The sequence below is a fragment of the Marmota marmota genome, unplaced genomic scaffold (genome assembly GCF_001458135.2).
Source record: "Marmota marmota marmota unplaced genomic scaffold, marMar, whole genome shotgun sequence".
NCBI lineage: Eukaryota > Metazoa > Chordata > Mammalia > Rodentia > Sciuridae > Marmota > Marmota marmota.
In genome coordinates this window covers 28,625,042-28,651,682 of record NW_026000242.1, presented here as the reverse complement: position 1 = coordinate 28,651,682, position 26,641 = coordinate 28,625,042, and the positions used below count along the sequence as shown (strand labels likewise).

At 39.3% G+C, this 26,641-nt stretch overlaps 1 protein-coding gene across 9 annotated transcripts in view; it reads left to right on the top strand.

The window, feature by feature from the left end:
* The window catches only part of Fat3 (FAT atypical cadherin 3), a 622,271-nt gene that overhangs the window by 476,976 nt on the left and 118,654 nt on the right, over positions 1–26,641 (top strand). For 7 of the 9 annotated variants that reach the window (XM_048795699.1, XM_048795700.1, XM_048795704.1 and 4 more), the window contains 3 exons: positions 19,740–20,054; positions 22,476–22,686; positions 23,131–23,199. In XM_048795699.1, the coding sequence (XP_048651656.1) occupies positions 19,740–20,054; positions 22,476–22,686; positions 23,131–23,199 (595 nt within the window). The remainder of the gene's footprint in view (positions 1–19,739; positions 20,055–22,475; positions 22,687–23,130; positions 23,200–26,641) is intronic. The other 2 variants (XM_015489994.2, XM_048795703.1) reach the window with 1 other exon arrangement.

Genomic DNA, 26,641 nt, shown 5'->3' with positions numbered 1-26,641 from the left:
ATAAATATCTGCTGAATAATTAACATGGTATTTCACTTAATTCTGGTAAAATCTCTGTGTGGCACAAATTACTACTTCTATAAAACAGACCTGGGCATTGAGTCATAATTTAAAGTTGCCCAGGGTTATACAGCTACAAAGTGATAGGGAAACCAGAATTCTCATATGAGCCTGTCTGTTCCGGAACATTGTTTCTCTCTTCTTCTCCATTGTCATAGAGACAGCTCTTTCAAAGGCACTTTGTGAACTTATGCACCATTCCTGCTTGGGAACTGAGTTACTCTTTGAGATTATGGAGCACTCCTATCACAATGGGCAGCTGACCTGTTTGTGCTGACAGACATTCCATACCTCTATCTCAAGCTGCTCATGGGAAGCACTAGCAGATTGTCCAAGCTGAGATGGGCCACAGCCTACCAGCTTCAAGAAATGATCGTGATATTGACTTTCATGGAACCAGTTTTGAAAGAGGCTCACCAAGTCCAGAAGTATACCCTGTGCAGAGCAAGCCATAATTCCTCACCCACAGACTATCAGACCATGTGCAGATAACCATGAAAATGACTCCCATTGATTCAGTAGGACCCAATTACACTGCAAAAGAGTGAAATGGAGTAGAAGAATGGCATTTGCAGGCAGAACAGTTAAGTGATATAAAATAAGTAATGCCAATTGACCCCTGAGATGTTTGACTAGACCCATATAAAACTGAATATGGGGATCTGAACCATCGTGGAATCCCATGCCATTAGCACTGGCCTGCCAAACTTTCCAGAAAGTTGTCAGACCTTATTTATCTACTTATACAGAATATGGTTGAAATTTCACTTTTATAAAGAAACTCATAAATTTAACAACACTTTTGAAAATATAAGATTCCTAGTATTTGAATGATATAGTCAGAATCTGATCTATGTATTTAAAAAAATCTATTTCTCAAATGCAATCTCAGTCACTTCTTGGGTGGTCTTTCATTTTTCCTCCTTTCATATCTGTAAAAAGGAGATAAAATCCTCCTACCCTGCCCCCTTTCACTGATGTCTTTAGAAAGCTGGAACCAGACTGATTACAGGATTACAGACCTTTGTTGCCATGAAGAGACAACAGAATGTGGTTAAGGAAGAAGAAAGAGCCTTAACTATGAATTCTTTTTCTCTGATGGTTAATTTTTTTCTCTTATACCTTTCCAAAAAGGTGGCAAGGTGACATCTACTTAGAGTGCACTTAATTGCAACTTTCGGGAGACTGAAACAGTAATACCTCAGAGAATCTTCAGTCACAATTCAAAATGTTTGGAAATGCAGAAGATGAAGTGTACTGTCAGAGGAGGGGGGATAAATTGGAATTTCGAATAATCTTTCTGGTGATTACACTCTGCAACAAAGAGGGTCTACCAGCCCTGATTTTAGTCTCTGATTTCCATTCATCTGGGGGCCTTTCATTGTGATCAGGGTCTTTCTGGGTAGTCATGGTGCTGATGGTCTAAGAATGGCAAAAAGCATTTTGTTCATTATGTGGTAGCCTCAGACACAAGTAATTTGACCCTAATCTCTATCTGCAGCAATCTATAGGCAAGTTAGAAGCTTTTCTCAAAGTGACTCCATAAAACACAGTCAAAAGTGAGTGGGTATGACTCTGTGAGTGTGTTTATTCATATATAATGGAACAAAATAAAGTCATGTGAATAACAAAAACTAATCACCTAGCCATTAAGAGTTGATATTTAATTTTTGCATAGAATTGTTAAAGAAACAAGCAGTCAGAATTTTTGATATATTTCAATGAGCTTTTTAAAAATTCAGTGGAACTGATTACTATAATTTGAGAAGAATAATTTTTGAATAACTGTTTTACTCATATAACTCACAAATCAGGAGTCCAAGAATAACATGGTGTTAGGAGTTGTTCATCTGTGTAATGATGTTATTAGGAAGCCCCATTCCTCAGCTCCACCCATGATGGAAATTGGATCATCCTGAATCTGGCTCCCTCTTATTTCTAAGACAGCACACAAAACAAAAAAAAGCTGCTGATTCACAGTGATATAAGATGCCGGGGTAGTAGAGAAAAATCAGGGCAAATAAACTCACTGTCCTCTAAACTTATAATTCTTACATTTGAAAAGGATGTATAAAACCTATGATCTTTTGTCCCATAGCATTTGGGGAGAAGTACAGTTCTTAAGAATAAGCAGCACATTGAGAAATCATCTGGGCAGCTTTCCAAAACAATGCAAATACATCACTCTTGATAGATTTTTAAATATCCCATTTTATGAGAAAGAATTCCATAATCACCTTATAAAAAGAAAATTCAGTAATGCAGATTTCTTTTGGGGGGCATTTGATTTCCCTAACATAAAGGGTATTTCAACCAGATTTTCCAGGGCAAAGGGTGGCTTTTAAATCGGTGACCACCAGGAATTTTTAACTTGATTACTTTCATACACAGTGCACGTATACAGCCTATTCTGTCTTCCTCATCCCTTCATTATTTGTAAAGATGATTGTCTCCTCTTCAAGTTGGGAAATTCCTTTGGGTTGGAGACCACATTTGAGCTCTTCTTCACCTCCCTCCCCTCAGTACATTCACATTCAGATCCCCAAGGGATAATTACTGAGCATGGAACACATATTACAGACAAAGAATGGATTCAAAGTATTTGAACACAAGCAATGGAATACTTTGATGGATGAGGACATACTACCCAACCTATGTAGCAGTTATTTTGATACAATTAGTTGATTCTTTTCCTAGGAATGTATATGAATTTGAGCTGATACCATATAAGTCTGCAAGGGTTTTATAGCATCAGCCTGAATTTCACAAAGTGCTAAGTCTGTTGAGACCACGCTGTCACCTTTGAGTAGAATAATTTCCAGCAAAGCTTTTGACCTTGCTGGGTCTTTTATCTCCTATCAAATGGAATTAGTATTGCTCAACTTTCCCAGTGAAGCTGTTGGTAGGATCAAATGAGATCACAGATAGGAAGTGTTCTGAAGAGGTGATATGAATGAGGTGGTCTCAGTAGTATTTTGCTACTAAAAATCCAGAACATTACAAGTCCTCACCACCCTGTGGTTTTCAAAAGTAAATTCCCCTGGCATCAGAACTACCAAACTCAAGAGCATCAAGAAAGAGCACTGAGACTTGAGCTGGCTTGGGAACCCGAGGTCTGTCCAGTCCAGGAGAAGCTGTAGAAGAGGACAGGAGTCTCATCATCAGCCTGCCCTGGATTGCAATGACATGTCCTGGGCTTTTGACCATCATGGTTCAAAACCAGATGGACCAGAACCTGGAGAACAGCCATTCATCTTCACTAGGTAGCATTCAGCTGCCTAAAAGGCAAATGTCCTAGATCCTCGTGCAGTCTTTTTGTTTGTATAATTTCTGGAGATTTCCAGGGAAGTCTGTAAAACCACATGCTATGGTAATGGTCCTATTCATGGGAGCATGGAAACTAATGACTTTATAAACCATCAATATCCTGTTTCCATAAAGTCTTTTCAGTAATGATTTTTAATCACAAATTTCTTTCTATTTTTTATTCTAATAAAAAATCTAATCAGCTAGGGAGTTTCATACACGGATTCCTCGAACTGTCATACTGCAAGGCTTCCCCAGCCCTTCTCTATATATTTTGGTAAATTATTTTCCTCCATTGGTCTAGAATCCCAGTACACTCCCTTGACAAAGCCAGAAGGAAAAGAAAGATGCTTATTCACAAAGTTACACGTTTCAGTCTGGAATGAGACTTTTCAGGACAACTGGAGCAAATAACTCAACCTTCCGTGAGCGTGCACTGTGGTGTTAAATCTCGCCAGTGCTTGGCAGTCTCCACTGCCTCTCACACATTCTGTAATGTGGTTTGGGAATATTTCTCCCAAAGTGCTTTTGCCATAAAGTAAAAATAGCTTTGGCTGCCCGCTAAATAGAGTTCTTACAAAGAGACATTCATTATTCATTGCTCACTTTTCTCCAAGGCTGCCCACTAGGGATTGCAGAAGGTTTTACACATAGGTACTTGTGGTCCTGACCTTCTGAGAAGAGCATTTTGGGAGGAAGTGAAGGAAATAGGACTGACTTGGCAATGTCATGCCCTGCTTTGCAACCAGAATGGTGAAGATATATCTGTTCAGCTCAGGGGTGCCTCTGGCCTAAGTTAATACAGCTCATAGTAGGGAGTTAAATTTTATCATCATTATAACACACTGAAAATAAACTTCAAGGCTGGAAAATATCATCTGTAAAATCTACTTTTATTGTGTTTTTACTCAGCAAAGAAGCTGAGTACTTACTGGAAATCTTTCTTTTCAAATGTCTTTCCAGTGTTTTGGCTAGGCAAACAGCTATTTCTGGAGTTTACAGATATACAACGAAGTTATACATTTTTAATTGACTCCTGGGATGGTGTGATTTATCTTTCATGATTTAGCATATTTAATGTAGTTTGCTTTTGACATGGGCAGAAAGTTCCCCAGCCACAGTTTTTATTCTACTTAAGCCTGATGATAGAGCCTGTCTGGGGCTTAATAAAGAGAATGTTCTTTAGCAATCTGCCCCTATTTTTGAAGAGCAAAAGTGAAGAATCATTCTAAGGATTTAAATGGAATTTAAGCTTTTTTTCAGTTTTTTAAATTGTTCTTTTAGGATATTATTTATTCTGAATCCATATGATTGGATAGTCAAAAGAAAAATGCCCCCCTCCATGAAGATATTTTAGAAATAATATAAATGCTCAAAAGAAGACTACTGCTTTCTTTTCAAAAGTCATTTCAAATTTCCAGGAATTCATAACAAAGGGAATACTAAAACATCCATATGATTTTTTGTTTCTTCCTTACTATAATATTAACATTTCAGGTTTTTTTGCTTCCTTGGTCAATTTTGTATTTTATATCTCTGATGGGTTTCATTTTCTGGATATGAAAATTTATTTCACTGTTAATATTTTTCATGTTTGAGTTTTACTATCTTTGGCAGTTTACTTCTTCCATACATTTCCTTCACTCATTCTGATGTCGGTCTTGGGAATGGAAAGATGAAAGACATAATTCCTGACCTCAAAGAACTCACAGGCCTACTTTTGGCGGAAACAGTTTTACACAGATTCCAGGCAGTTTGATGCAAATCAACATGAATTTTGAAGGAACCCAGAGGAGAAAGAGTTTAGACTTACGACTGACTTTCTATCTTGAAGGCAAGAGCTAGTGAATATAAATACACATGTAATGAATCTTCTGGGTATGATACATGATAAATACTTCCTAAGTATCGGTTATTGATAGTAATATTCACCCTTGAATTCATCTGTCTCAGTCTAGTTAGGTATACCAAGTTAGTCTTTACTTAAAACTTACATATACTCCATGTCATCTTTGTGAAAGTAATTAAGATACTTTCAGAATCGAAGATGAAGCAGCTTTCTCTTTTAGCAGCTGTATCCTGAGATGTATTTCCCCAGGGATTTTAATTTTATTATGTGTAAAGAATAAATACAACCTGTTGTGTGATGAACACAAGAATACACAGGGTTTTTAATAGCTCTGTTAATGAGATAATGAATAACATTTGTTTCTAACCGACAGGATATCTACCTAATTTATTAGCAATCTAAGATCCTTGCTATGACTCAAAATTAAAATAACATGCCATTAGGAGTAGGAAAGCAAATTAGGATAAATAATTTTTTCACTGACGCAAGGCCCTTTTCCTCACGTCTCTGATGAAAACTAACAGGAAATGGTGTTCCTTCAGCATCTATTATGTTTCAGGACACCGTTCTGAATATTGACTTTTCCGGGGTTGATGTGCCTTTGTCTTCACCCTAGGCAACTTACAGGCTAGTTAAATGCAGGAATGTTAAAGAGAACAGATACATAATTCTTAGATGTGTGATTTGGGAGCACATTGGTGTAGGGACAAAGTCAAGGAAAGCCCAAGAAAGAGTAATTCCACCTGAGCAGCATATAGGAACAAAGAGATACATCAGTTGTCAGAGGAGTTTGTGAAAACTACAAAAGTAAGAGTGTAAAGGACATTCCACGTGATGGGAACCCCAACTGAGTTACAAGGACCTTGAAGTACATACTCCACGTTGAATGACAAATAAGCACAGGTAAGCTCCACAGAGGAAGGAAGCTGTTGTGCTTAGCACTGTACACCCAGTGTCTGAAACACTGTGCTTCGCAGGCACTTTAGTGTGTGTTGAATGGAGTGATCTGATTGTCTGCATGATTAGCACTTTAGGTGTAGAGTGCCTAGAAACCAGAGGCTACAGATAGCCCAGTGGACAAGTTGTTCCGATACTGAAGGATCTTATATGTTAATGTGAGAGAGTATGGACTTCTGGTACTTAAGGACTCCCTAATGTACTTTGAAATGTCTGAACAGAAGGATGTTATAAGCAACACTCAAAATTTCTTCCATCTAATGCGTTTGAGAATACTGGGTTAAAAACAAAGTTAAACCAGCGTTTTTGCTTAGACTTTCTCTGAACCTTTACTCTGGTCATGTGCATTATAAAGTTCTAAGAGGGGATCTATACTATTCTTCAAACATCTAGAGTCCTGGACCTTCCTTTAAGGCAATCAGCTTGCAGGTCTAGTGTTCTTCACAACTCATTTCACAACTCATGAAATCTATTCTAACAAGGAGCCATTAAAACCTTTCAGAAGGGTATTGACATGGTCTAAATTTAATTTTAGATGACTTTTTGTTCTTCTAAGGAGTGGAATGGGGTAAGGCAGGATCGGAGGTAGCGAAAGCAGGCTAAAGACAGGTGTGACAGTTTAGACCGTAGATGATGGAAGCCTGACTCCTAGAACAAAGAAGGGGACAAGAGAGAGCGCTGGTATTTCAGAGGTAGACTCTGATATTTCACAGGGCACTGAATGTGGCCCACATTCTTTGTTGCCAAGTTTTATTTCCAGTCCTCATCCTGAGGACCTATCTAATTCATAGCTGTTTGTCTCTCTGGTTAATGCCTGATCAGATGTTCACAGGTAGCAAGAGGAGTGACCAAGATGACTCACATTTTTAGTCTAAATGATTGCATGGCCAAAGATGTCTGACTTTTTCCTCACACTTCTTTTAATTTTTCTAAAATCTGAAATCATGATTCCTAGGGAAGGAATGATGACTGTGCAACCCTTTTGCTCTGAAGAGGCTCTGCCCACAGCAAAAGTTTTATCTTTACTAGGCGTTAAAAGATATGTACTGTCATGCCAGATATATTGTTACCATGACCTTGCAACTCCAGTGCCTTCAGAGCCCACTCAAGCATCATAAATAAGTGAAGTGTATAGCAAGCTCAGTGTTTGCATATTAAATTTACATGAAACTTCTTCATTTAAAAAAAGAAACGTATTCCCTTCCATTCATCTTTAAATATGCACTCTTCTCCATCCATATTTTATAACCATTTTTGATAGGAACATTTCTCTATTCTAACAAAAACTTCTGCACTGTAGGGGTGATGAATGACAACTGATGCATCTGCAGTGTCAAAGACACAATGGAGATTGGTGAGCCAGTTATTTTGATTTTTCTAGAGAAAGAAAAAGAGTTTGAAGTTTTATGTGAAATCTCTCTCATTTTAAACATTTTTTTCAAAACACTCTATGGGCCAAATAAAAAGCATTATCTCTGAGTTCACAATCTCTACCTTAATCAGTATGTGCTTTTGCTTTCGTACATACATGAGGTCTAATTCCTATATTTTGTTAAGTTTAAAATTCATATTTTTAGGGTGGACAAGATATTAAATGACCTGCTAAGTTGCCCTGTATAAACCTATGTTGAATTGCTAAGTAAGAAGAGAAAAACCATGTTTCCTGAGTCAGTAATTTAAACAGGGTCCTTATTCTTGTATTAATTCTTGACTGTGGTGCCTGGTGGAAAGGTGAGTGCTGAAATCCAAACAGCATCATCATTGGAGCTAAAGCATGAGAATCTGCCAAGATCAAAATATCTGAAATCCAGGGTGAAGTCCAGCGCTGTGAAATAAAAGTGAAACCACCAATGCTTACTTTCCAATGGCTTTAATACCTGGAGGATTCCATTTCATACAGAGAGGAATGTGGAATACAGTATTAGCTAAGGCCTCCATGTCAGGGGAATTTTGAACTAGTTCAGGGAGACTCAGTCCTGCAGCTAACATGATGTCACATCTTGGTTCATGGCAGAACTCTTAATGACACACATGTGAGCACAAAGATTAGACCCATCTGTTTGAAAGGGGGAGTTAGCACATGGGTGGTAATCACCATCCTTCTAAAGAAACTTTGAGGAGGTGTTTAGTTCCTGCTGATAGGGAAGATTAGAATCAAGCAAGTTTTGTGAATAGAAAATGATGAGCAGATGAGGCTGGAAGGAAATGGAAATGTGATGAGATTAGTAGCTGATGCATACCTCTCTGCAGGGGAAAAAAAAAAAAAAAAAAAAGCTTTAAGAGACCTCAGGCTGGGAAATACTTTATTTCCTGAAGTACAAGGAAGAGATTTGGACAAAGCTGTAATATTAGCAGTCACTGCCAAAGTGAATTGGTCAAGGATCTTTCTTAAAAAACTGTCACTTAAAAGTTGTGGATCTAAGCATGGTGAGGAAAAGATTTCTTTGTCACTCTGAGATGCCAGATTCACACATGCATTCAACCAAAAAATATTTATTGAAACTGCTTATGTGGTAGCCCTATGCAAGACCCTGAGAGGCTCACAAACTTTTGTACATCGACACCCTGTAGAAGACAGACCACAGGTACTCAGAGGGGATTTCTGGATGGATTATGAGCTCATTTTGTCCTGAAGCTTCCCAATATTGTGGCTTCTCTTAATTGTAGTGAGAAAAAAAGAAAGGCCACAAAAATGATTAGTGTGAATCAGTGGCCCCAAGAACTAGGTTCCCTGGTTCCTTAGGAAAACAAAATTTCTGAAAGGAAGTTCGAAGCAAACTCTTATTGGAAGATTTTTCTCATACAACTGGCAATCATAACATTTAATGAATGGTTTTCTTGTTTCCATCTAAGCAACTTTCCCTGAATGGAATATACCCATTTTCTTTAGGAAACTGTTCCATGCCTTCTAGATCCACCTCTTCCCCAAATCCCCGCTTTCTTATTTCTTTCATTTTCTTCTTTTCTATCTCACTCTCTATCCTTTTATCCTTTCTTGATTCTTCCTTCTTCTCTTCCTTCTTTCCTTTATTTCCTTTTTTTTTCCTTTTCCTGATTTCAGAAAAAAACTTCTTATAAAAATAAACCACTCCATAAATTCATTCAACATGGTATGTATACATTTCTAAAACATCTGCTTTGATGAAATTAGAAAGAGCAAGTCACAATCCACTCAACTCAACTATACCTAGTAAGTAGCCACCACAGAATGGGGAAGGTGGAGTAGGAAATGACTGGGATCTCCCCATCTCCAGTTGATTTCTTAATGCCAAAGTTATAAGTCAAATAGTAGAAATCACATGTATTGAAACTAAGGGCAGGTTGTTTAATGCTGGCTTCCTCTTGCTTTTCTGTCTTGGAAAATGTGAGGGATGGTACAGGTTAATTTTATTTCTATGATTTCAACTTTCAGAAAGTTTATCTCTAAGAGTTGCTGCTCCTTTGAGACCTACCCTTTAATTTACCATTTGCCCGTAGTTTTCTTTATAGAAATGTCAGGAAACGCTTGTCTTTCCAGGACTGTGGTAGTCTGAGCTCATGGGCAGAAAGATCTGTATTCCAGCCCCAGCCTTTACATCCACTCCTGAGTATTCTTTGAGAAGGTCACTTCCCTGTTTCTCCACCTGTGAAGATGAGATAAAGTTACTTTCAACTTCTCTGTTATCTTGGGAGGATTAAAGTATTTAATGTTTGTGAAGCATTTTGAAGATAAAAAGTAGAGAGTAAATATAAGGTCTATTCTAAATCTGTTCTTTTATATAAAGACCTCAGCATTTAGGAAAATACCTAAATTAAAACTTTTAATATATATGTATACATACATGCACATACATATGTATGTGTACATACTCATCTATAGATACACACAACTGAATATCTGAATTCAGATGAATTTATTAATGCATGATGTGTTCAAAGCTCAAAAGCCAACCTGGAATTGTGGAACCAATCTCTTAGAATGATTGAGGTTACTTCTAGTAAGATGATGTTGGGCTAATAAGCTCATCCACCTGGACCTCAGTTTCCTCATCAAAATGGGTGAAATGAACCAGAATGATGTCTCAGTCCCCTTTCCACAGGTGTTCTCTTAATATTTCTTGGCTTTCCTGAGTATAATAGAGGTAAGGAAGGAGAGTTTCCTTTACCCTGAAGTTCTTCTGTACATAAGAGAATATGGTAAGGATAAGAAAATGATCTCTATTTATTTCCATACTGTGAGCTAACCCAGAATGGAGACACCCATCACACATGAATGGTGAAGACTGCACTTGACTTATAATTGGTCTTGTGAGGAACTAGTGAACATAGACAGGCATCCTCACTACAATTAATTTTCAACAGCTACAGCATCTAAAATTGTGCCAGTGGGAACTGTTTCTTGTATTCAGCAACCTTCATAGATATATTTTTAAATGTAATCATATCCAAGAACAGGGTAACAAATTTGCATTTTTAGTAATTATCATAGGGTTTTCCAATGTTTTCTCATATTGATGCACCTATAAAATTATATTTGCACAATACCTTTAGGTAAAGGGAAGGGAAAAAAAACACATACAGGTGACTAACCTAATGGTCCATCCAACCCTGGGGCTCAGTCTTGCTCATCTCCCCAAGAAATAAGAAATCAGTATTGCAGCACATCTGAAACCTACTCGCCACATGTGTCTGGATGCTCTGCCTTAATTTAATTGGCTTTATCTTTAGATTTCTTTCTTGCCCAGAACTTTCATCTATATCCTAGGACTCTTGGTAAAGAGAGGAGAGAGGAATAAACATTTTAAGCATCATCTTCTTCTTTAGAAGAGTAGCAGGTGTTAAAGTAGTTCATAAAAACAACCAAGAGGATCAGAATAAAGACACAAAGGACTGGGGAAGAAGAGGAGTTGTTGCCATGATAGGGAAAGGACATGTGACAACCAAGTCTGAATGCACAGAGGTTTGGTATTTGGGAGGTTACACCCAGAATGCAGTATTCAACCTGAACAGAGGCAGACTGATAGTAACAGGTAAAGATTAGGAGCATAGACCCCAGGCCAGGTTGAAGTACTGATCAGTAGTATAGGAATAATATTTGCACCTGCCCTTGGATAGATGAAAGGATAGATAGTTCATATTTGTTTGTAAAGATAAATACTTCTTTTGTTGTTGTTGTTAAGCACTTAGACGAGTGTCTGATACATGGGAAATATGGAGTTCATGATAAATAAGAATAACAGAGAAACCAAGACTGTACAGTCCCTCCTCCCTCTCACGTCAGAAGGACAAAGCAAATTTTGTGAGAGAGTTGAAAATTAGCAGTTCAACAAGAGTGGACAAGTATCTAGCTGCATTCAGTAAGTTTGAGTCTCAAGCCTTGGGGTGCTGAAAGAAGTTGTCACTGTGCCCCCCCCACAACCTGATAGGTTCTAAGCAATGGAGGAAGAGAACACGAAAGGTGCCCAAAGACTGAAGACAGTCCACAGTGGTTCTAGTTATCAAAAGAGGGGAAAGACTTGATTCTAGAAACACAACTAAGAGCTTATTGCAGATCCAAAGCCATATTTGGGGAGAGAATATGAAACATATGGTTAACAGATGCTGTTAGCTTAGCTGTACAGGGTAGGGAAAAGAGCATGAGCTGTGACGCCAACCTGACTTGGGTGCAGACTGGCATTCTGTCCCTTACTGGCTGAGTGGCCTTCTGCAAGTTTCTGAACTTCAGAGCCTTCTTATCTGCAGCCATAGACTAGAAATGGAAAGGCCTATAGGACTCATGTGGAAAACAATGACAGTCTGATGTAAATTGTCACACAGAGGCTTGAGCATAGTTGGCAGACAATAGTGACAACAGTGTAGGTTGAGTATCCCTCATCCAAAATGTTTAGGATCACAAGAGTTTGGGATTTGGGAATATTTGTAGACATGTGATGATATATCTTAGAAAGGGACCCAAGTCTAAACACAAAATTCACTTACATTTCATATGCAACTTATATACAAGGCCTGAAAGTGATTTTAAACCATATTTTTTGTATGCCTATTTTTTTATTATAATCCCTTGCATGAAGTAGGTCCACTGTAGAAAGTTCCATTTTGCTATTATGTCAGAGATGAAGAAATTTCAGATTTTCAGCATTTTGAATATCAAATTTCCAGATTAAGGGTGATCAACATGTACAACTAAAGGGACAGCAGAACCTAATGGCTTAGACCAGGGTCAGAAAACTTTTCTATTCAGTATCAAATAGCAAGTACTTTAACTTTGTTATCCTTGCAGTCTCTACCTGATCTATTCAACCATGCCTTTGTGGTAGGAAGTAGACCCAGATAATATGTTAGTGAATGGGCATGGCAGCATTACTATAAAACTTCATTCACAAAACCAGAGCCCCCCTTGTTGGTACAAACATGTAAACCCAAAAGCTCTGAAAGCCGAGATAGGAGGATTCAAGTTCAAACCCACTGTTGGCAATTTAGGGACACCCCATCTCAAAATAAAAAATAAAAAGGGATAGAAATATAGCTCAGTGCATAAGCACCCCTGGATTCAATCCCTGATAGCAAAAAAATTAATTAATTGATTAATTAACTAATTAATTAATAAAATAAGCAAGAGCCAAATTTGGTCTACAATTTGCTGATCCCTTGTTTAGAGCCAAATTTCCAGTTTGAAACAAGTTGCTGCCATTTGCAAGACGTGTTACCTTGGCCCAGACCAAGTTCACTTTCCTGCTGTGTCTGATGGAAGCAATAATAGTACCAACTTGGTGGTAGCACTGAAAGAGACCTTGTGTGGGCTGTGCTGCTCATGGTGTGTGAACACATGGCACCTGTTGTCCTTATCCCCATAGCCTGGAAGAGCAAACAAAACGGCCTATCAGATGACTTTAAGGAATGAATGTAAAACCCTGCAAGAGGAAACCACCCACTTACAGTTTATTGCTTTATGCAGGAAAAGACCTAATTGGTTCACTTCTTTCATATCACAGAGTTGTGTGAAATGGCTGCTGCCTAAAATAAGCATAGTCAGGAGCTGAATTTATAGAGGTGAGATTCTCTCCTGGACAATGGAGGTAGTTTGCCCAGGTCTGACTTAGGTGATTCTGCTGTTGTTGTACCTTGGCCATCATATTTTAAGAATGAAGGTGGTATGTGGGAAAACATCCTGAAATACATTAACAGAATTATGAATAATGATTATATGAATTTGAGTTTTTTCAGTTTCAGTTAAGCATTCTCAAATATTTTTTATGCGTAGCAAAACATAGCCACTCAAATTATTTGACCCTCATCCCATCTGGATGTGGGGTTTATAAATTTGCTTCTTAAACCTGAACTTTGAGACTGTTGGACAATGGGATATGGTACAGGTCATGCTTTGTCAGTTTGTGAGCCTAGTTTAAGAAGTTGACCACTACCTTTCTAACCTTTGACTGTTTCTCTTAGAACCTAGCTAAGGTCACAGCCCATGGCTATAACCAACCAAAAATCAGATGACTACAGGCACCTTGACTGCAATTGCCTAGGAGGTTCCAAATAAGATTGCCTCATTCAATTCCTAGAATCATGGGAAATAATAAAAAGATTCCAGTTATTTTAAGCCATCTAGTTTTGTCTTCCACAGTAATAAATAACTGATACAACATGGAAGAGGAATCTGTGTTGTTTTTTTTTATAATTACAAACAATAATCCTGGTCTGTGGGAAGCTATAGGCCATCAAGAATTAGGATGTATAGGCAGGTAAATCTGGATTCAGCATTAAGAGTTTCATGAGGTGTTTGTGAGAGAAGGGCGATCTGGAGAGAAAGGAACCCTATACACTGCTGGTGGTTATATATTCTAGTATAGCCATTATTTTTAAAAATAGGTTCTCCCCAAATTATAAATAGAACTATAATATGATCCAATAATCCCACTTCTGGGCATGCATCCAAAGGACACAATATGTTGAGCTGTACACTCCCATGTTCATTGCAGTATTTTTCACAAAAGTCAGGAAATGGAAACAACCAATATGTCCACCAAACTGACAAATGGGTAAAGAAAATGTAGTATATACACAATGGAATACTATTCAGCCATAAAAAGCATGTCATAACTACAGATTTCTCAATATCTATCAATTTTTGAATTTATGAAGTTCTTGTATCTCCCAAGAAGAGACTTCAAAACATATCCCTATTTGTAACTGTGTCAAGGGGCCTGTATTGGGACCTTCTGGCTCTGCCTGGCATTTGTAGACCACAAAGGCACCAAAGAGGAATAAAGTGGGTTTTACTGTCTTTTCAGTGTAACTGAACTATTGTGTTTGTGTTTTCTTTTGTTACATGTTAGAAGTTAGCACCTTTAAAAGCTAATTTTTCAGGATTTGATTAATTGCTAGGACCACTGATTATTGATCAGTGACAAGAGGAGTAAATCTAGGTTAGCATGGCCATATTCTCTTGTCAGCTTGTGACAGCAGAATACACATGAATCACTGCTGAACAATGGCTCATCCCTTACATCATTAACGAAAAATGATGCAGAGGAGGAGGTAAAGGGTATTTACCTCAGTTAGTTTTGCTTCAGTCCCCAGTACTCCTATTCTTTCCACATGGGCTAGTTCCAAAGAGTGGGTTGAGACCTAGGGCAGCTTGAAGTAGGAAATCTGAGCATTGAAAATTAATATTCTAGGTACAAACATAGCAGGGAAAATGAAGGGATTTAGAGAAATTACAATGGAAATTAAAACTTGAGGGTGGTAACATGCTTCAGCAAACACTTAAAAAGAGTACACAGCATTCCAAGAAAGAGTTGAAAAAGGCAGGGTCCTTGCCTTGCAGCAGCTCACAGTGTACTGAAGAAGCCAAATTACATGAATAAGTCATTTCAGTAAATTGTTGACAAATGTCCACTAATGCAAGCACAATTTGAGAAGTGGCTGACCATTGTTTTGCATGAGCTTGGGCTTGGTATTACTCTCAGTGGTATGAAGTGGGTATAAAACCAAGTGCGTGGTTAAAACCACAGCTTTCTCCACCATCATTCATAGACTCATATAGGAGGAAGAACTTGCTTAGTTCTCACAGAGACCCTTCAGTGTCTGTATGTTCATTCCCTTTATTATCATAGTGATGAGTTTTAGGTACATCAATTCTTGATTTCATTTAACAGCATTCACTTGGCATTTAGAGATTACCAGGTGCCAGAACATAACAATGACTAAGACACAGTCCCTGACCTCAGGTTGCTTACAGTCTGAAAGGACTGAATGGAGGTCAATGAGCAAATAGACATTTAAGATGCAAGATGATAATCAGTGTCTTAGAACCACGCATTCAGTGAGAAGGATCATCAGGAGGACACTGCCTTCAGTCTGCAAGAGAGAGGGAATAGCTCCCCAGAAGTGTGTGCACTGAAGCTTCTGGAATGAGTCAAGTGTATTTCCAAGACAAGGCATCCCATGGAGACAAACAGCTGCTCAATGGAATGGAGGTGTAGAACCTAGCAGGCAGAGACTACCCAAGCTCACCAGGTAACTGAACACAGGTGGGAAAAGGTCAGAGAGGGAATAATGATTATCAAAGGCATCCAGAGAATCATCTTCCAGGAGCTCTTGAGGAGTGTTGTACAGGTCAGTGACATAATCAAATTTTTGAAGAAGAATTAATGTTTTACAACAAAGGCAAAATCTCGGGGCAGAAAGACCAAGACATGACAGCTGGCCAACTAAGATGAAAATAAAACCCATCCTAGGGCAGTGTTGCCTGAGAGATTGGCATGGGAGATGATGCACATAAGATACTTGACGGCCTCCAAGTTTGAATAAATGTGGCTAGTTCAACTATTAGTGCATACCCAGGACCCTGGTGGACACCAGTATGTGAGAAGGTGTGAGTGTCATCCAATGAGACCATGAATAAAAGAGGAGGAAATTTGAGAGTAATGATTTCACATTGTTTCCCCTGGAGAGTTCAGGTGTACCTGAGAAGTTCAGAAAGAAGATTCCAGTAAGGAATTAAACATGATGTTTCAGCAAGCATGGACAAGAGATGATGCAAAATGGAGAGTTATCAAAATATAGTTAAAGCCATGAGTAAGGAGACAGAGAAGTATATGACCAAAAGATTGGAAAGGTTTTCAGTGCTATGTTATGGGGCCTTGAATTATCTCACAAGGTTTTACAAGGTGAAACTGCTTTGTCTAAAGAAATTGTCCAAGTAGGACCTGAATTACAGTTCAATTCATTAAACAAGCATTTATAGAGCATGTTGTCTAGACACAGGAGGAGGGCAATGAAGAAACAAGCAGGATTGGCCTTTGCCTTTGAGAAACCTATCTCCTTACATGGAGTCCTCATTATTTTCACAATAATAAGCACTACAGAAGAATAGTATTTAAGAGTACAATGTCACTCTGTCTCTGAGGTAGCAATCCTGAGAAAGTGACATGTCAGCTGGACTTAAAGGATGAGTGAAGGACAGGGATGGCATTCCAGGGGAGAGTGCTTGGGTCCCTGAGGGGTGCCACTGTGGCCTGGGGAATCCAGGGAATTGGGTGCTTGTGGTGAGGCGGTGACATAGGTGACTCACTCCCCTTGGCACACGGCCATGGGCAGAGACTGCAAGACTTGGGCTTGGAAACCAGGTCTGCTCCAAAGAGCATTTTTGTAAGCAGCAGGACACTCCGATAGGCAGGATAGCTCTTTGCTCAGCAGCTACCAGGCCTCAGAGTCCAGGGCAGGGCATTTATGGACAGTCAGTGAGGAGAAGGCAAAGGGTTTGTGCCTGTTGAAGACAGTGTCAGTTGTCTAAACTTGGAAAGGGGCTGTTCTAGAAGTAAGGAGAGGCAGAGTGGTTGAGCAGCTAAGAATCAATGTGTTTTGGTCAACACAGCTCACCGGGGAGGATTAACGTTTGTGTTCAGCAACAGCCGAATGTGCCTCTTTAGATCTCTGCCTGTCTAGGAAAAAGCTCAAAACTCCATATCCAGCCCTGGCACATATTGGCCCTGAGTGGTTCTTTTGTGAAACACAACAAACCAAGTGGGAAAATAACCTTGGAAGGAAACTTGATTGATTTTTCAAAGAAAGCAGGAACTTCTATGAAAACTTATCCTACATCTACTAAAGCTATCCTTCCTGACAGCTTGTAAGAGAAAACAAACGAGATTGTGATTCCATTTTGGGGAAGAAAAAAAAAGCTTTTAATTTGTAGCCTTATTTTCAATTCTTCCAGTCAGATTGTTTGACTAGAATAAAAAATGGCTGATCAGGCATACTGATTCATTGTTGTTCTTCTTCTGTTGATAACTGAGCACATCTTTACATTCCTTTTAGTCTCCAAATACATATTTTGAAATAATAAACTGTCTTATTCAAGGTAATGATTCAATATAGTTGCTTCTCAGTTTTTGTGTGTAAACAATGAAATACTGAAATTTTAACACCTTAACATTAGCACTTATTAACTGTGGGGTCTGTAAGCCTCTGTTTTCTCATCTGTAAAATGGGAATAAATAAACCTCTCCAACTTACAGAAAAGCACATTTTGGAACGTGAGTGATGTGATGGATGAAAGAGTACTTTAAAAACTGTGTCTTACCAATCAAACATTAGGTGTTAATATTTTAGTCATTTTTATCACTATGACCAACAAGAAAATTATTTACCAAAGACTCGAAGAATTTTTATATCTTCCATTAGGTCACTTATGTACTCTTCATTAGTTTCTTTCCCCTCAATTTTCATGACACATAGAATAGCATCTTAGAGACATGGGAATGCACATCCACCTCCCTCCTGTTTCCTAGAGAAGAAAAAAGAATACTTTGTGACTGGCAAAAAATATTTTAACTGTCAAATGTACTTAAAATCAGCCATCTTAACTGCAATGTGTACATCACAGTTTTCCTTTTGTTTCATAACAATGTTTTGTTTTTTTTTTTAATATTTTTATTTTTTTTTAGTTTTCGGCGGACACAACATCTTTGTTTGTATGTGGTGCTGAGGATCGAACCCGGGCTGCACGCATGCCAGGCGAGCGTGCTACCGCTTGAGCCACATCCCCAGCCCTCATAACAATGTTTTTAAAAAAATCACAAATTTTACACAAAGATGTCTGCTCACATTGCTGTAACAAAATACTAGAAGCTAGGTGGTTTAAACAGAGAGATCTATTTCTCACCATTCTGGAGTGTTTAATTCTATTCAGGCTACTTAAAAAAAACACTTAGACTGGGTAATTTATAGGAGGTACTTATTGCTCAAAGTTCTTGAGGCTAACAAGTTTAATATCAGGCCATCAGCACATTCAGTGTCAGGTGAGGGCCTGTTCTTTAGAGATGGTACCTCTGGCAACTTCTTCATATGACAGGATGGGACAAACAAGTCTCATTTGCCTTTTATAAGGACACTAATTCCATTCATGAAGTCCTTATGACCTAATCATAATCTAAAGGCCTCACTTATCAATACTATTGCACTGGGGATCTGGTTTCATCCTACAACATGAAGTCTGGCAAGTCCAAGTTCAAAGTTCTGGCAGGATTTAATCTCTGGTAAGGGATCTCTTCCTGATTTGTAGACAGCCACCTTCTTGCTGTTGGCTCATGGCCAAGAAAGATGGGGCTGCCTGGTGTCTCCTACAAGAGCTCCACCCTTATGACCTCATTTAATCTAACTCACTTCCTTAAAGGCCCTATCTCCAAGCAGTGATGTAGGGCATTAGACCTTCAACATACGCATTTTGAGGAGATGCAGTTGGGCTCATAACTAGATATAAATAAGAGAAGAAAATGAGTCCTAAAAGAATTTCAATGTGATAGCATTTTCCATGGATTAGAAGAAACATCCATAGGTCAACATTTAATAAGGGTTATATTTTATTATTTTATGTCTGTTTGAGACATGTATTCTAGATTCGCTACAACCAAAGAACCTAGCATATGTTATAATGTCCATCCTATTTCTTCTTTCTCTCCACTTCACACCACAATGAACCCACTTTATGGGTTCATATTAACTAACATATTTGTGCATTGCCCCCCATTCACAGGTTGAAACCTAATCTCCAGAGAGTTTATGTAAGAAGATGGGTATCTTTGGGAAGTGATTAGGTTATGAAGGATTGCCCTCATGAATGAGATTAGTGAGTGCCCTAATGAAAGAAAGACCTCAGAGAGCTAGATAGACCCTTCTACCACATGAGAACACAGTTAGAAAATGCTGTCTATGGGGATTATGCCCTTCTCCAACTCCACTGATGCCTTGACCTTGGACTTCCTAGACTCCAGAACTGTGAGAAATGCATTTCTGCTTTTAAAGACCACTAGTCAAAGGTAATTTTATATAACAACAGGGACTGCCTATTAGCCCTGCTGCCCCCTACCCTTTCTGCATGACTTCCATTGCTGGTCTTGGGGCCTTCTTCCCTTTTAGGGCCCAACTATGAGAGATTCATACACATGTATGAACCAGTCGTAAGAAAGTTTCAGATGCTCTAGTGTACAAAATCAGTCTTTGTGGGGTGGGCAAGGGTAGAAGTACTGAGAATAACTTTCATTCTTTCTAACTGCATCATGCTTTCTCTTTCCAAACTCAGGTAACTGTGACAGATGGTGGTTCTTCTCCAAAACAATCAACCATTTGGGTGGTGGTTCAGGTTCTGGATGAAAATGACAACAAGCCCCAGTTCCCTGAGAAGGTTTACCAGATCAAACTGCCAGAACGTGACCGAAAGAAAAGAGGGGAACCCATCTACAGGGCTTTTGCCTATGACAGAGATGAGGGACCCAATGCAGAAATCTCGTACAGTATTGTGGATGGAAATGATGATGGAAAGTTCTTCATTGACCCTAAAACTGGCATGGTATCCTCCAGAAAGCAATTTACAGCAGGGAGTTATGATATCCTAACGGTAAGATCTTCTGAATTCCAGCAATATTGATGGGAGAGGGAGTTACTTTCTTATTTGTGTTTATTTCTTTGAGTAATATATCTTTAGAGCAAAAAGTGCAACCAATCAGATATGGAAGACTTCTTTCTGGGAGGCAAGCATAGGTAAGACCTCTTGCCTATTTTGGTGAAGCTCTTAACTAATGAAACAGTTCCCTTTCGTTGTGTCCCATAAGCCAATTTCTCCCACTCCCACAGTCTGCTGGAGCCTACATATTCAACCACACTTCCTGTGTCCTAAGTCATTTTCAAGGAACTGACCATAGACAGAAACCGAGAGTAGGGGAATAACAGAGTGATATATTTCTCCCTAATATTCAACATATCAGTCAATGTGTCCCCAAGACTTTCCAAAGAAAGCAAATTTTGTAATTGTTGACAATGTGATAGAATATGAATTTAGCTGTATAAATTGTGAGACACAAACCACAATGATGTTTATTCTGTAAAAAGTGAAGAAAAAGCAAGAAAACAGTGACTAAATGTTTTGTTAAGTTAGAAAGTTAAAAATAAACACAAACCTAACACAATCTCAAGTAGAAACTTAAACTCTCATAGCTAATGTGCCCATGTGCTGTTCCTACCCCAACCACGTTAGATATGGAATGCCTATGCTTTGGGCATAGGGTAGTGGTCATTCTTATAAGTGATGGACCTTTTCAAGGTCCCAAAAATGTCAAGAGTCAGCATCATCCTTTTCATTGTTCTCTGCCTTCTCTGTTGTAGACAGTCTTTATTATATTAAAAGTCCCTTGATTTTTCTTTTCACATCTATGTTCTGGAACTAGGTTCTGTCCCCTGCTCAGTACATGTCTAGAACAGTAGGCAGAGACAAGATAAGAAAGTGCCATCCTGTTTCTAACTGTTGGAAGCTTTGATGTGGTACATATTTATTACAGCTGTAAGACACTTGTGGCTGGGAAATCATTGAGGATCGGATGGATTATAATGGACACTATTGGTGCCCTGCCCAGATCTCTTCTAACACACTGGTTCATCTATCCCCAACCTGCTGTGAGTGTTGCCTGCCAAGGGCTCACAGTTGCCTCCTCATCCAGAATATAATTTTTGGCTGATCCTTGATTCAAGAGATTCCACACTTCCACCCCCCACCCTAGCAGTCCACAGCCAGTATCTTAATGGAACCCAAAATACAAAAGTTCAGTCCCTTTACCTTGAGGTGGATTGACCTCTTGCAAATTCAGAGCCCTACTGACCCCCTCATCATTGCTGAAGAAAGCATGTCTCCTCAGTTTCTAAGCTAGGACCACATCCTTGCTTAGTGCCTGTCCTAATTTTTTGTCCTTTCTCCTAAAAGCACTTTCTTAAAAAAAAACAAAAACAAAAAAAAAACAAAAAACACTTGGACTTAAATCCCTGCTTGGCTCTTAGGGAACTTGGCCCCAGGCATATATCTTTAAGCTTTCTCCTTCCCACAGGGATTTTCTGGGCAAAGCAGTCATCCATTAACACATAACAGAAAAGTGCTATGCATTGTTGCTATTTTCAAAGGCTATCACTACTGGTTCTTTACCAATCAATGTTATTTTAAAACACAATATTTAAAAATTCCTTTTTAAATTTTATTTTATTTTGTTTTGGCTTGCCTTTCTGTCAGTGTGTTCTGCACCTTGAACTTTTTGACCTTCCCGTTGGGTCCAGGACACTATAGCAGTCTCATGTTGCTGGATGAAGTCGTGCATCCCACAGCCCTTATGTGAGTGAGTTTAGGACCACAGAGGAATCACCAACTCCATCCTCCCACCATGCTGCCTCCAGGAGCCCACAATACCACTGAGAACTCTCCGTTTCTCCCTCACAGTTGACATAACTGAAGGGCCTTAAGGGCAGTTCATCTGAGTCTGTGCCTTCCCCATGCCTATCCCACTCGCCCTTCCAGGGCTCTGTAAGTGGAGAGCATCTCCAGAATGCAGCAGAAGGAAAGAGCTGCAAAACACAACCATGTGCACACACACGTTTCCACCCACAGGGATTCACAATGCACCTTATTTCCCTTTCGTCTCACCACCAGAGGGAAGGTTCAGGGTCATGCTATAAGGAATCAAATTAGCTATTCCTTTTTATATAAACTATCATCCATGCCCATAAAGCACTATAAAGTATAAGTACAACATCTGTTTTTCAAGGTTTTAATATCTGTAAAGCTGGTGGTTGTTCAGATCAGCCCCTGCAAAAATAGAGTGAGGTAGTTTCTCCCCTCATTCCAGAGTCCACTCTCCCCACATCTCCACTCTTCTCTTCCACTTGCTGACACTATGCTGAGGATAAACTCTTGGCCCAACACCATGTGAGTGACAGATTTTAACTTCCAGAAGATCAGAGTTCTAAGACATTGTTCTGTGTTCTTTCTGTGTGTGAGTAGATCAAGGCCGTGGACAATGGCCGCCCACAGAAATCCTCCACGGCCCGCCTGCACATTGAATGGATTAAGAAACCACCCCCTTCACCTATACCACTGACCTTCGACGAGCCATTTTATAACTTCACAGTCATGGAAAGTGATAGAGTAACCGAGATTGTGGGGGTGGTGTCTGTACAACCAGCCAACACCCCTCTGTGGTTTGACATAGTTGGTAAGTTCAAGTCCTCCAGAACACTATCAGGCAATGTAATTAACTGTTTGGAACAACTAGCCAAAAAAGAAAAAGAAAAAGAAAAACTAACAAAAAAGCAAAAGAAAAGAAAAAAAATAATAATTAGTGCTGAGATTAAAAGATCCATAGTGCTGGAATGCAAAAGAGCCAGTAAAATGAATAATCGGCCTGTGCTTTCGTTCCAACTCTGTAGCTCAGCTGAACAGAAAGTGCTCTCTGGCTGGATTTTCCATAGTTTGTTATTTATTGCAATCTTAATGTCTTTCTGTGTGTCATTTAAATTCTATTGTCACACTTGGCTAATCTCATTTCTAAATGTATTGATGGTACTAGACTTGCTGTCCTTCATTTCTCTCTTTTTCTTCACCTTTTTTCTGCATTCTGTTCTTTTTTTTTTTCTGCTCCCGACTGCCCTGCTTCAAGGTGGCAAGCATGCTCGAGAGATGTTCTATATTCTACAGACAGCTTGTGGGCAGAACTGTTCAACAGAAGGTACCCTTAGTGCAAACACATTTGCTAAAATACAGCTATCCAATCTGCCTTTTATGGTTTTTTTTTTTTGAAGCAAATTGAATTACATCTTTCATAACTGCCTGTGACAGGCTGAAGTGCAGCCCACAGACTTCATACATGCCTCTAACAGCTATTGCATTACTCGTATCCAATGACTCCTTTGTTTGAGGTTTGATGGGGTTTGGGTTTGGGGGGGGGGCTTGGTTTGGACTTTTTTTTTTCCTTTTCTTTTGAGGTATGTGGGCTCTTTGTTGTTTTGTTTTTATCTTTTGGTAGGTTGGTTTATTTAACTGGGCCTTTTCCAATTGAAAAATAAATTAAAATGTATTCCAGCCCCTCTGTTTTGCAGCAGTAGTGCCATTCATAGACCAAAAAGCCCCATCAGGAGAGTCCCCTGGCAGCTGTCCATAAAAGGACGGGCAGGAAATGGAACCTAGATATATAGCCAGTAAGCCTCCTGCGCAAGCTGAATAGAGAAAGCAGATGGAAGCATGCAGGATAGACCTTGGGAGCCAACCTTTAAATTCCTTGAAAGAAAGCAAGCAAGCATGCCAGGCTGCAAAAGGAAAGGGCAAACAGCACTGCAGCCCTCCACAAAACCGGCAGGGAGAGAGGCACTGGAGAGGAAATGAGTGCCCAGGACTGGGAAACAAAATAGGCTGTTGCTAAGAAGAGAGCAGGGAGAGTGTGTGCAGGCACAGACCTGACACTGTGTTAGGCTGAAGCTGACTTCCCACGCTTCTCTGTGGGAGGCAGAGAATCCAGGAGAAAGCTGGTCTGGGGGAATCATTTCCTTCCACATGTCACTGCCTGGACAGGATGGGCAGGAATCTGCTTCTCCTCCAGGATAGCTTGGTCTGGGGAAAGCATTTAGGATGTTCCACATCTGTTTTAATGAGGCACAGAGAAAGAATGCTTCATGGCCCCCAGTCGAGCCTCAGCAGAGAGTCCTCTGAACTCCCCAAAAGAAAAAGCTTGTTTTCTACACATTTCATTTTATGAAATGACAGTAGAACACCTTTGTTTTACTTAATTAGTGTTAATCACAGCAGCTCTGCACATGACCATCCTCATACCAAGCTTTTAATTCCTTCTTCATCTCCATTTGAAATGCATCCACTTCTGATCCATGAAAGATGCCTCCACTACTTTATCTTCTCAGTAATTTTCAGCTCATTAAGATATTATCTGATGCAGTTCTTTCTTTTCAGGTGCAACAAAGTGTTGCACCTATCAGCATCTAGCTGTCTGTTGTTGGTGCAGTATTGGTGATACTCACACTACTACTCCCAGTCAGAGTCACAAAAAAAATGCATTTTCAGTTTCAGCATGTATGCCTGCTACTGGGTCTTCAGGAGCATGTGCAATACTGATTCCTTTTAAGCAGCTGAAAGAAAAGTGCAGTAGAAACCAAACAGGCAAGAGAATGCTTAATATGGAATGATTTGCCCTCTCTCATCAGCCACTGATTTCTCTCTCTCCTTCACACCTGGGTTTGCAAGCACCTCTACTACCTAAGGATTTCCTCTCTACTCTTTCCATGCTTGCAAGATCCTGACCCAGCCCATCCCACCCATGCAAACTATGAAGCCATTGCTTGTTCTCAAAATTAGAAATCTTACAAGACACTTTCTCTGATGTTTACTCCGACCAACGACCTGATTATCCAGATCAGGTTTGCAGTTCTTCCAGCATTCCTATGTGTGTGTTCGTGTGTAGGGAAGCATGCCTAGTAGTACTGCATGTAACCTTACTTGAAAGTTTTTCATTCCAGATACTAGTCCTATCCTATATTTTTATTTGCATTTATCCCATCTTCATTCTTAACCCTTAATATCCACGCTCATGTCTCCTCATTCCTTCCTTCTGCCAATGCTTCTGTTGCTATGTGCCCTGCTGTTTCCATTACAAACCTAAAGTGACTGGTGGAGATGCCCCAGGCAGCCAATATATTAACCCTGTTTAATGGTTTTGAGACTTATTCAGACTTAATGTGACTTTTCACTGTATTCCCAGCCATAGCAACCTCAGCATCTTTTAGCAAAATGGGAACATCACAGATCTAAGAAAAGATGGGTAGTTTATAGAAAAGAGCCATCATTGCAAGAGTCCCTTTGGACTGTCCAACTATAAATCCAGGAACAATTATCCAGAACATGGCATTCTTTTGCATGTTTATATTTTATTCAGTGCTGTACTCTTCCTATAGAATCTCCTTCATTTCAGAGCACCCAGTAGTTGGTTTAATGAAGACTTTCAGAGTTGACCCTCTGGTCTGGATGCCTCCATCACAGAGATTTCTCTGTAAATCTGGTAACATCTTAGCCAAGCTTTCTTTTACAAATTGAACTTACTGGGCTAGATGCCCAAACAGAACATAATTTTATTTCCATTCTCACATCCAGCCAACAACATCATGAAACACCAACCCTTAATTTCACCATAGAAATAAAATCCTTTCCCCAGGTGCTGGTTGCTTTCAGTACTGCTATGGTCACCTCTCCACAAATCCCCTTTTGAAAATCTTTTTAATCTGTCAGAGTTTTTTTTTTTTTCCAATCTGCTGACAACATCTTTCCCCTTCTCTAAACACCTATTGTTTTCTTTATCATATTCAGATGTTCCTGTCTTGCTTTCAAGATTCCTTGCTTATTTATCTTTGGACATGGAAATTCTCATCTTTCTTCCTCATCTTTCTTCCCTTCCTCCTTATCAAACTATATTTTGACCAAATTAAGATAGGGGACAGAGAGGGAGCAATGCCCCTTAGTGTTTAAGATTTAGCAGTGCATCATAGGTGAATGCTAAGAATAGTCACAAAGCATATAACGCCAGCATGGAGTAGAAATGAGGTCTCAGATTAAAGCTCAGGTCTTGTCCAGGTAAATAGGCTTAGGAATCTTCCAGGTACAGTCAAGATTTATTTCCATTACAGACTTAATATATTCAGACACCTGTACAGATGGCTGAGATACAAAATCTAAACCATCCTGATCTAGTACTTACAGCTCACCAATGTCCCAGTGAATTCTCATTAAGTAAGCAGAAGCAGTGTTTCAGCTTGCTTTTTTTTCCCTGAGAGCATAGTGCCCTCATTTTTACAGTTTCAAACTTACCTGATTCTAATTTAACTGCATTTCTTTTCCTCCCATCATGATATGAATTCACAAAACTGGTGAGCAAGATTTTGTTCCCAAGCCTAGACCCTTGCACCAGCGATCTGTCAGGCACGTCCTTGTGTCTCCAAAGAGACCACTGCTTACACTGTTACTGAGTTAGACTCACTTCAGCTTCCAGAAACAGAAGCCCTACTTATAACTGAGTTAAGAAGGCTGTAATTAAAAGAAAACATAATAAAGTTCAGCTGTTCCGTGTTTAAACAGCCCAACGCACAGCATGTTCCTCCTCTGTGTTAAAAGGG